We start from the raw sequence: 12,477 nt of genomic DNA on the forward strand, positions 1-12,477 counted from the left end.
ATGGTATAAATAGAATAGATAGTTTTTTTACCACACAAAATACTATTTTCAAAATTGTTTGTGAGTATAGTTAAATAAGTTTTTTAAAATATATTTTTTAAAAATTTTTCATTTTCTAATATAAAAAAATATATTTGTAAAGTATTTAAAATTTTTTAATATATAAGAAAACCTCCGCTAATTTGATTAATTGAAAAATAAGAATTTTAAAATTTTTAAAAATTTTTATTTTAAAAATTATGAATTCTTTCAAACACATAACCTCTTGTTATTTTATAAAACATTTAAAAAAAATTAAATAAAACTGATAAAATTTTTAAATTAAATTGGACAACACATTATATTATCATTTTATTAGTTATTCATCAATTTAACGACTTCTCCAATCCCACACTCTTTTTCCTCATTTCTCATTTTTTTGCAAATAACTATAGGATTAATAATAGAAATAAATTGTTATTGAAATTATAATAATTTTAAATTGTATCAATTTAATTAATTATTTTTTTAGTTTAATATAATAACTTAAATCATTTTTAAAATTAAGATATTTTAAAATTAATTATTTATAAAGTACTTGTAAGTAAGAGAGACTAATCTAAAATTTTTTGTTAGTGAAGCATTATATGTAAATCTTAAATTTACATATAAGAGACTTAAATTTAATTTAATAAATATTAAATTATTATATACCCAATTATATTTAAAAATAAATATTTAAATCATAATTATATTTAATAATTCATTTTAAATAGACTTACTATATATATATATATATAAATGTATTATGTTCATATTTTATTCGTTAAATTTTTTTAAAAAAATTATTTTACATTAATACTCTTCTCTCTTAGGTCTTAGTTTATTAATATAAACATGATTTTAAACATTATTCAAAAAAAAAAAATTAAATACTGTCTTTCTATTTTACCGTTGGTTCGTCATCATTTTCATAATTTTCTTGCATAATTAAAAAAAAGTAAAATTTTATATTTCTTTTATAATTTTTCAGATAACAAAGATATTAGAATTAACTGTAAAATAAATGATAGAGTATAATTATGATAAATTTAATAATTCATTGTATTTTTATTTAAAAAAATAATTATTGTACAATTATAAAAAATTGCATGAGATTTTTTTTTTTTTGTTATACTATCCCATTTTAATTAGGAGAGTTTTAAATTATTTTTTTCAAACATGTATTGGAAAGGGCATTGATTCTCCACCGTTGATCTCCGTTCATCGCTAGGTACTAGGAAGCAGGCACGTACAAATTGTTTCTGCTTGTACACAAGTAACAACGGGATAACAATTAACATTTCAACATACCTGCCCAAAAAATTTAAACTATTTATTAATTTTAATATTTAAATTAATCTTAAATTTTAATATATTCAAATTCATACACTTTTTATACTAATTTAATAATATTATCTAAAAAAAATGTTAAAAAAAATATATTTGGAATTTAAATAATATTTACCTAACGTATTAAATTTACCTTATCTATATTAAAAATAAGTAATTATTTTTAAATTTATTAAATAAACAGGATGAGATATTTGAAAATAGTCCCATCAATGATATCCGAACTAATATTTTGACTCATATTAGTGCCTCCATTATTAAGCCCACATTCATGTATCTAAATGGTATCTATGTCTAATTTAATTTAATTTAATAATTAAAAATATATTATTTATTTAATAGATTTAAATTTTAAATTTATGTCTTAATTTTAAATAATTATTAAAAAATAATAATAAAAACAGTGCAACTCTATTGAACTGTTGCATCGGGACGATTTTATGCGGTTCCCCATATCCCTCAACCGTTGGATGAGTCAAAAGCATGCTTCCTTCCCAGGTAGGTGCCTCTTGGGCAGTTGAAGAAGAGGAATTGATGGAGAAATTATTTAGTACTTTTTAAAGTATGCATTTATTAAAATTAATATTAAAATAAAATTTTAATATTGAAAAAAGGAGTTTATTTAAAATTAATTAATAATTCATCAATTTTAGAAATATAGAGTGAATTTGGAATTAAAATTGTGCTATATTAATAATTTATATGATTAATTATAATTAATGAAAAAACTATTTTCACTTGTAGACATTTGACCTGGTAAAACAATAAACAGAGACATAAATCCAAACTCATAAGAATTAAAATAAAAACACGTGGAAAGAATCAAAGCACTTGATCTTTCTTTATGTATTATGGTTCTATTTGTTCTTAGTTTTGTTATTTTGCAGATTTTTTTTCCTTGAAAATGTTGGCCAAGTCTCGATCATGCTTGTCCATTCGCTCAAATTTAGATGATATATTGCCCATTTCGGTTTTTTTTGTTGAATAAATTATTTGAAAGAAAAAAAAAAGGATTTTGGTATACTTTTCCTCACTAATTTATCTTAAGATGCTGACCCGTACTAATTAATTTGGATTTTTTTTTATTTTTTAATATTAAAATTTTTAAAGGAAATAGTTTACATATTTGAATCTATGTTTTATGAAAGAAAAATTTTATCTCTATAAATTATAGAAAAATAAATAATAAGGAGAAAATTCAATGAAGATGAGATAAAGTCCACTATATTGATAGTGCTCTTATATATATATATTCTCTGCAACAAACATTTAATTGTATTGTAACAACAATGCATAAGTAATTAAATGGAGATTTGTCTTGATTTATTTATGTTCGTCGTCACCTACCCTCTTAAAGGATCACATGACGCCCCCTTTCCATCACACTCCCAAGTCAAGAAAATCATTTTTTTTTTGTTATTATTTTTTTTGGATTTTTTTAGTCAAGTTGCACATGGTCAGAATGCCAACAACAAGAAGGACCACTCGTCTCATGTCATTCCAATTCACAGCGAGATATTGAAAATGTGCGGTGCAATTCCATTCGTTTCCTTTTTTTTCTTATTTTACATATGTTGAATAAAATTAATTATTTTAATAATAATTAATTATTTAATATTAATTTTTAATAAATAATTATTTATATAATAATTTAAATTAAAGCATTCAATAAAAATAATTATTATAATTATTAAATATAAAAATAATAATATTTCAATCACCTTCTTTATGGGATAATATTTTATGTATGAATTATTCTCTTAATTTTTAAATATTAATATAAATATTATATTATTAAATAATAAAAAAATAATTAAAATATTAAAAACTATTTTAAAAGCTATTATTGAATAAAATTTTAACAGTGCCATAAGCTTTATCCAATTGAAAAGTCAAGTACTAATTAGTAAATTTATGTGTGTTAGGGGAATGGCATTAATGGTTTTGAGGACCAAAATATTTATATTTAGTTTTAATTCCCTAAGAATTTCTAATCTAGGTGGTTGTATTTATTTTTGTGTAGGTGTATATGGCAGAAATTTAACATATTAATGCAGAAAAGCAGATTAAGTAGACTTTCCTTTGATTGGAGAGCTAGAACAACTATTACTGTACATAGCAAATTACAAATTAAATATTTTCTTAAATTTAGAAGACTTTATTATTGTTTACAGAATTTTTTTTTTAATTTTTAGGTTCAAAAATAATTAAATTGATTTTTTTAAATTAATTGAATTATTTTATTTTATTCATTTAATTAATTAAAGTCTTAAAGATAAATTAATAGATAATTATGAATGGTTAAGAGATAAATATTTTGGTAAGTAATTGCTAATTTTTTTACATATTTACAAAGAGAGCTATAAATATTAAAAAAGTAGCAACGTGAAAATTTTCAATAATTCAATTCAACAATATAAATCAAAATTTAACGGTTTATTTTCCTTTTACTTTTTTTATCTCTTAATTTTTAAAATTTTTACATTTAATTCCAAATCTTATTGTTTTCTGGATGAAACATTTATTTGGTTTTGAAATCCATATTATATATGCAAATTTAATTTGATTTGAATTTTTAATTTAAAACTACTTTGTACATTGATTTTTTAAGTTAATATATTTGATTTTTTTAATTAATAAGATATAAATCAATAAATGAGTCAAAATTTTGATGTGATGATCCTCCAATATTTAAAACATTGATTTTAAACAGGAAGGCTATTCCGTAGATGAGATCACCATAATTATGAATTGTTAACCCTTGGGTTGTTGGTAGCTTGCTAGGTGTTTAATGATCCAATGGGCAGATGGTTATAATTAGTTGTAAAATTATATGGGTCAATTATTTGTGAATAGGCCAATCTTGAAATAATTGATTTTGCTAAAGTAGTTGTGATTATTATTATTATTATTATTAAAAAAATTAAATAATTATTATTGCTAAACTATTTTCTTATAACAAATTAAATAATTATTATATAGATATGTAGATTTTAATTTATTAATATCAACTTCATAAATTTTTTTTTTGAGTTATTTAGTCTATAAAGTTGAGGTTTTTATTTTTATTTTTATATATATTTAAATTCCATTTATTTAAAAAAGAATTATATACAACTCAACTCAACTAAGCCTTTATCCCAAAAATTTGGGGTCGGCTATATGGATTCGTTTTTTCCACTCTGAACGATTTTGGGTTAAATCCTCAGAAATGTGTAATGCTTCTAAGTCATGCCGTACTACTCTCCTCCAAGTCAATTTAGGTCTACCCCTTTTTTTCTTTCTATCCTCTAGCCTAATGTGCTCTATTTGTCTAACTGGAGCCTCCGTATGTCTATGCTTCACATGACCAAACCACCTCAATCTCCCTTCTCTCAACTTATCTTCAATTAGCACCACTCCTACCTTTTCTCTAATACTTTCATTACGGACTTTATCTAGTCTAGTATGGCCACTCATCCACCTTAACATTCTCATCTCTGCAACTCTTATCTTAGATGCGTAGGACTCTTTCAGTGCCCAACACTCACTACCATATAGCATAGCCATTCGTATGGTCATGCGGTAAAATTTTCATTTTAATTTATTTGGAATCTTACGATCACTTATAACTGCCGTGGCACGTCTCCACTTCAACCATCCGGCTTTAATCCTATGACTAACATCCTCCTCACATCCCCCATCTACTTGAAGGACTGAGCCTAGATATTTAAAGTGATTACTTTGGGACAGTGCCACTCCATTCAAACTAACTCCTTCCCTATCACCAGTTTGGCCTTCACTGAACTTGCAATGCATGTATTCTATCTTCGTTCTACTTAACTTAAAACCCTTTGACTCTATAGTACTTCTCCAAAGTTCTAGCTTCCTATTGACTCCTTCTCGTGTCTCATCTATCAGAACAATATCATCCGCAAACATCATGCACCAAGGAATACTCTCTTGTATATGTTTAGTCTTCATCTAAAACTAATGTAAAAAGGTAAGGGCTTATGGCTGATCCTTGGTATAATCCAATTGAGATCGGAAAATCTCTTGTGTCCCCTCCCACTGTACGCACAATAGTAGTTGCTCCTTCATACATATCTTTCAATACTTGTATATACCTAATAGATACCCTCTTTTGTTCTAACGCATTCCATAAGACCTCTCTTGGAACACTATCATAAGCCTTCTCCAAATTAATAAAAACCATGTGTAGATCTTTCTTCCCATCTCTATATTTCTCCATCAAGCTTCTAATGAGAAAGATCGCTTCCATAGTTGAACGACCAGGCATGAAACCAAATTGATTGAGAGAGATAGAAGTATCATGACGTAGTCGATGCTCCACAACTCTCTCCCACAACTTCATAGTATGGCTCATGAGTTTAATTCCCCTATAGTTTGAGCAACTCTGTATGTCTCCCTTATTTTTAAAAATAGGTACTAAAATACTCTTCCTCCATTCATCAGGCATTTTCTTTGAGTTTAGAATCTTATTAAATAATTTAGTTAACCATGCCACTCCCATATCTCCCAAATACTTCCACACTTCAATTGGTATTTCATCGGGTCCACAGGCTTTACCTAATTGATTTTGCTAAAGTAGTTGTGATTATTATTATTATTATTATTATTAAAAAAATTAAATAATTATTATTGCTAAACTATTTTCTTATAACAAATTAAATAATTATTATATAGATATGTAGATTTTAATTTATTAATATCAACTTCATAAATTATTTTTTTTTGAGTTATTTAGTCTATAAAGTTGAGGTTTTTTTATTTTTATATATATTTAAATTCCATTTATTTAAAAAAGAATTATATACAAAATATATTTTTCATAAAAATTATTTTTTAAAAATTATGTTTTTCATAAAAATATTTTGTATTATGGGGTTACAATGTAAATTGATAGTATGTGTTTTATATTATATATGTATAAGTATTTTTATTTTTTAGTAAGATTATTAAAATTTCAAAAATAGTTTTTTTTTTATTTTATTTATTTTTTTATTTAATAAAAAAAATATTTTTTATTGATTATTTTCAATATCCAAATGTCAGAAAATACCAAAACATTGTACGCAAAATAATGGAGCCTTAATTAAAGTTTGTTTTGAAGTCAAATTGAATCAGTATAATTTTAAACTGAAACTAGATTGAAAATGGTTGGAATTGGATTGATTAAATTGACTTTAAATCCAACTATTTATTCGTTTTCAAATCAAAATCATTTTTTTTTTCTGAAAGAAAAATTTTTCAAAATTTCAATAATTTAATTTAATAAAAAATGAAATCAAAATGATATCTAAATCAAAATCAGAATTAAAACCTGAATTGGGGCGAGAAGACCTAGGATCTGATTCCTGAATATTAAATCCAATTACAGACTTTAATCAGAAATCGAGCCGGATTCACCGGGCCACACCTACTATTTTATACGTGTTAGTAACACCATTTGAGATTTTTTTTTTTTTTTTTTGTCAAGACCGTTTGAGATTTTGAACTGATTTTCTTTGTGGATAGTTACTTAGCCCAAGCCGGCTGGAAGGCTTATTTGGGCTTATGTGTTGGGCTAAATTTCTAAACTTTTGTGGATTCAGCTCAGTTTACCGAATCCTGCCTCCTGCTTTTGAAAGTCTCTGCGGCCGCGAACTCGACAACATAATGATCTTCGGAAGTTGGAAGTTATGGGCAACTGGATATATTTCCTTGTTGTTGTTGTTGTTTTTTTTTTTTTTCTTCTTAAATTATGATTTTCATTTTTCAAAGGAATACTTCGTGTTGTGTCAATTCTATTCAGATGTGTATGCGTGAGTGTTCATTCTGATATTTGTTGTGTCTGTTAAGTGATTGAATATTGTGAATGGTTGAGAGCAAGTTTATGAGTGATTATATGCATATGTTACCATTGAAAGTATTATGATAGTTTCAGGGTTCATGGATTGTGGGAGTTTTTACTTTTTGTTTACTTCCAGATGATGAATGAAGATCTTTTAATCAAATGCATCATCACATATTATCTGAAATTGAATTGGTATAAATATAAAATTCGTTAGTTATAGCAGTCACTGGAATGGATTTGAAATTGAATTGGTTTACATATGAAATTGGTTAGTTATAGTAATCACTGGAATGAATTTGGGTATGCAATATGCAAGTCGATACTGTCAAGGTGATTTCAATTAATGCAACACTGATTTGTCAGTCCATGCTATTGTTGGAGCAAATGAAAATATGCAGAAGATACATCTTTTTGGAATTTTACTTTATTTTTAAAAAATTTGGTCATCATCTCACTTACATTTTACATTCTGTTTTCCCTGTGACACAATTTACTAAATCCGACATAACTCAGTGTTATTCTCTTTACTGTAGAGAGAGTTGATTCTATGTTTTTATATAAGCCTATGCGTTGATAATGCAGGAAAAATAATTGATCCTAATGATATGAAAGAATATAAGAATTGAGTGTAAACTAAACTTCAACTATCTTCTGATCAAGAGCTTTGTATCTCCATCTCTCTTTTTCGACAAAATCTGCATCCAAGAATCGCGAAACAAATGCCCAAAGCCTGTAAACATCCTCAAAATTTGTCAAGAATCCCAGAGCAGCTGTGACCACAGAAATACCAGAATGGGGTTTATCCCTCTTCTCATTTAAGATTGATCCTCCTCCGCTTTTTCTTTTGTCCAATGTCCAACTCTCTTCTTCATGTTTGTCTGGGAGCCAGATGTTGTGCAAAAATCCGTAACTTAAAGAAATGTTGTTTCTATCAGCAAGTTTCTGTACTAGTGCAGGATCAATTTTTTCTCCTTTCCAATCAAATACATTGAATGCCACTGCTGGTCCTCGGTCAAACTTTATCTTTGGTCCATAGATGCTAATTGGGGGTTGCCCATTTTCGGAATGTGGATGCTGGAGACTCATTAATGCATTTACCAGCCAGTTTACGAGGAACCTTGCTCTGGCACTGATTAGTATCAGGCCCAATGAATCTGCATGATCCAAGCCCCTGTATTCAAGTTCTGGGTTCCCATTGATGCTGCTGTCAATCACTTTAAATCGGGAGGATTCAGATGCTGCCAATAATTCCTCAATCTCTGGTGCTTTATGTTTTGCAGTGATCTCTTCAATTTCATGCAATTCAGAAGTTTTGCTGCTCACGTGTTGACTCAATATTGGGTTTTTTGAGGATGAACCTCGCAAAATATCAGCAAGAGAAAGCTCTAGATTTGCCTTTGACCCGGTTGCTATATCAGCAATAGAAGACTCTTCAGAGTGCTGAGATGGTTTAATAGCTGGAACAAGCCTTACTATTCCTATGCTTGAAGCAGTAGTAGTATCATTTAAAACTGAAGTACTTGATTTTTTCACGAACAGACACCCAAAACCAGATGGGTTCTCGCCAAAAACCTTGAAGAAAGAGCAAATAAGAAAATCAGGCTTGAAGAGGGAGAGGCCTAAAGTCTCCATATACTTAGGTCCCAATGCAGTTGCATCAAGCAAGACATGCCACCCATTTTCCTGAGCCATGCTCATCCAGAAATATGAATACCTAGCTCCTGTCAACCTTGACTGAAGTGGGAAAACAAATAGCCCTCTCTTCCTCTTCTTCTTACTAACTATCTTCTTCTGTAATTTTCCTGACTGGATTCTCAGTGTAGGCCATGAGAATTCAGCTGTCCTCACTTGTGCTCCTTTCTTTTTTGAGCTTTCAATCATCACTTTCACCGCTTCGTTCTCATAGTCATAAAGCGTAAGGAGATTTCTATGGGATTCAAATGGATAAGAGTCTGCAAGAAGTTTGAATGCAGACGACTGATTGGCAGTGAAAACCATGTTGTAATCATCTTCAGATATATTCATGAAGGCCATAATTCTTTTATGGATCTTGTTTTCCACGTCTGATTCTGGGTCAGTATATTGTAATTGAGAGTTTAAGCTCACTGACTTACAGGAAATATCAAAAAAGGATGGTTCAAAAGCAGTACTAGAATGCAGTGGTGGAGAAGTTGAAGTTGAAGCACTTGAAGAAGCCTCACAGTGACTCTTTTGCTGAGAGTACGAGAAGAGGCCATGGCCAATATAATCAAGGCAAACATGTTTGGACGGAGAAAGATGGTAGTATTCTTGTTCCCGGATTTTGTCAGCCTTCTCAGTCAGAGAATATTGTGGAAATGCTTTGATGAAATTGGAGAATGATTCATGTAATGAGGGGAGGGACTCATGGTTGGTGAATTGAGAATTTCTGTATATAGAGGAAGCCATGGCAATTTCAAAGTCACAGCGGGATGCAGCAGCACTGGTTATGGATGCCACAGTTTGGGGTTCTGGCCGGCCACAAAATGGTGTTGGACAGCAACCATGAAAGCAGACTTCTGAGGCTTCTCTGGTGCAAGGTGAATACATATTTTTTCCCTTTTTGTCGCCACCACCTGATTACTTTTCCTGGTTCTCCTTCTATTTTCTACTTGTTGATTTCATCCAATATGCTCCCGTTGTTTGCAAACTCCGATTGTGGGGTTCCGCCTGGTTGTCTGTGGGGGCATTCCATGACGGAACCGTCACAAAGTTGGAATTCTTCAATTACTCGCCAATAATGATGGAAGTAGATCAAATGTGTGGCTTACAATTCTGTCCTACTTGTCCTTTAGCCTCTTGTCCTAGAGTTCTTACGATCAATTGCGTCTGCGCCATGGCAGGGGACCTCTCTGGCTGCTTTCTGAATGGTAAACCAACCAATTAAATTATTCAAATTCAGCAGACTGCAAAAGAATGGTAAACGTTGGAGTTAACTAACAATTTCAATATTCTAGATCATCGTCACACGCACCTTTTCCTTAATGGCAGCAATATATTCTTACCCATAGATCAAGTGATTGTGATGCTTCTAAGGAAGATAGATAAAAGGCTAATTAACATAGAAATGTTTGTCTTGCACTTTTTGTAATAGAAAATAACGAGCAGAAAGGAAAGGTTAACTTTTGTAGTGGCAGGCAAGGCAATAATCACGGATGCAAGCCAGAAGTTTCTTTGGAACGACCCTCGAGTGTCAACTTGATTTTTGGTCCAGATTTTTGTTACCCAGCTTCTTCAGGTCATTTTCAGTCTCATATGAACGCCCCCACAACGAGGACATTTTGTCAACATTTTCATTTTACTTTTTGGAAGAATAAGAGAAATGTCCTCGAGGTTTCTCAAAAGGTTTCAGGGTTTACCAAGTTATCAGCTTTCTTCAAACAACTTCTACACTAATTTGCAATGTAATCCGTGTTTCAAGGTAGACTTGCATTTTACTGCGCCTTATGCAAAATTAGATTTTTGGTAAATGATAATGGTCTGTCTTATGGATAGTGATCCTTGTGGTTGTCTTATTATTTGTCCCCTTGGTGAAGAAGAAACGTTATGTTTCCACTTGAAATTTAAAAGCTGAGACCTAAAACTGGACGAAATTTCAACAATTCATATTCAGAAGCGTTAGGTTTTCCAAGTGGAATAGAGGGAAAACAAAAAAGCAGCAGCATTAATGGATGCCTCAAAATTTCTCCAGTCAATGAATACTATGGAATCGATATGACAAAACATGTCCTCCTTGTTTCTCTTTTTCTACACGAGACTTATTCAAGTAAATTACAATTTCATCCCTGATGTTTAATAAAAATCAATAATTAATTTTTTTTATTTTTTAATTTAAAACAATTAGGTCTCTCATCTTTCATCTCTTAACTACTTAGACTTTCTGTTCGAATTCAACTCAATTTACTGTTAATCACTCTCTCTCAAGATTAGATTTAATGTGCTCTATGGTTGATAAGAAGGAAAATTTCCCAATCAATTTCATCAATTCACTCAAAATCTAATATTAAAGATGTTAAAATTACTTTCTTAATTTCGCGATCAAGATTAAAGTCACAACAAAATTTACACTGATTAATCTCATAATCTTTTTAAAAAATCCTAAATAAAATGAAGGTAATTCATCTTCCTTCAAATTCAATTCTATTTCCTTCTTTTACAATATTTTAACTTTCACTTCCATTTTTCATCCCTTCTAAAACTTCCATGCAATTCAGATACTTCAAATATCGGTGCAACTAATCCATGTCATTACCCTCTTATATTCTCCTTATAGCTAAGAAATCCAAGATCAATGGTCGAGGCTTTTCGCAGACAATATCTTTATTTTAATATTTATTTATTTTTTTACGTACGCATACTAAAGAGATAATCATCTAGTAGGCATGATGGTATAGAAGTAAAGGTTTTGCACACTGTGAATGTGATAGTTGTAGTTTAATAGATGCACCTGTAATAAAACATACGAGCATATATTATAAGTAAAGGTTTTGCATACTATACATATAGTGAGCTTGCTTACCTAATTGGCATGAGATGGTTGCTATTGCTAGCTCTTGAGAATTATATTAAGTTGAAGAAGTTGCAGGGCAACTCTCCTTTGGCGGATCATCAAAAAAATAGAGCAACTAAGTTACCATCTATCATATATGATAATCCGTGCCAGAGGAGAGAAGCCCTACAACTAGTTCACTTACTCTTTTAGCTTGCACACAGAGGTGCAGGCAATGAAGCAGGAGCTTTATAGGGGTCTTCCTGGAAGGAATAAGCTGTTGAAGAAATAGCATATGCCTTATGGATATCCTTTATAGTGCCTGCTTTCTACGCATTCCATGCAATGCGTTTCCTTTTATCTGATAAAGGGCTACAACTAATATTTGAGAGATTCTACTTTGCATGATTTAGACCCAACCCCTGTATGTTTTTTTGTTCATCTTTTTTCTCTCTCTTTATTGCTTCCCTGTCCATGTATTGGAGGTGGTGAAGGGAGCGGGAAGAAAAAAGCAGTGATGAAGAAGGAGATGCCTTCTTTTGCCTAAGTGAAGGTGGCAGCAGCAAAGTCTGGGCCTGTAGGTATATCCTTTGTCATATTCCATGAGGGATTATATGAGCAACCCTTGGATTAGATTTTTATCTTTGTCCACTCAGAATTATTCCCTTCGACTTTAATATAAATTGATAATTGAATAAATATAAATTAGTAAAAAACCCTAGCACTAGTCTTTGAAGTGGCAAGGCAAAGGAAGGACACATAG

General features: G+C 29.9%; 1 protein-coding gene across 1 annotated transcript; it reads right to left on the reverse strand.

Moving 5' to 3' along the window:
* Positions 1-7,615: 7,615 nt before the first annotated feature.
* LOC110645055 (molybdenum cofactor sulfurase-like) lies at positions 7,616-10,349 on the reverse strand. Its single transcript, XM_058137761.1, has 2 exons — positions 10,231-10,349; positions 7,616-10,131 (listed from the first exon to the last, which is right to left on the reverse strand). Exon 2 carries the CDS (start codon positions 9,773-9,775, stop codon positions 7,841-7,843), a length of 1,935 nt encoding a protein of 644 aa, XP_057993744.1. The 5' UTR covers positions 9,776-10,131; positions 10,231-10,349; the 3' UTR covers positions 7,616-7,840.
* Positions 10,350-12,477: the final 2,128 nt, after the last annotated feature.

Source organism: Hevea brasiliensis, chromosome 16 (assembly GCF_030052815.1).
Source record: "Hevea brasiliensis isolate MT/VB/25A 57/8 chromosome 16, ASM3005281v1, whole genome shotgun sequence".
NCBI classification, from domain to species: domain Eukaryota; kingdom Viridiplantae; phylum Streptophyta; class Magnoliopsida; order Malpighiales; family Euphorbiaceae; genus Hevea; species Hevea brasiliensis.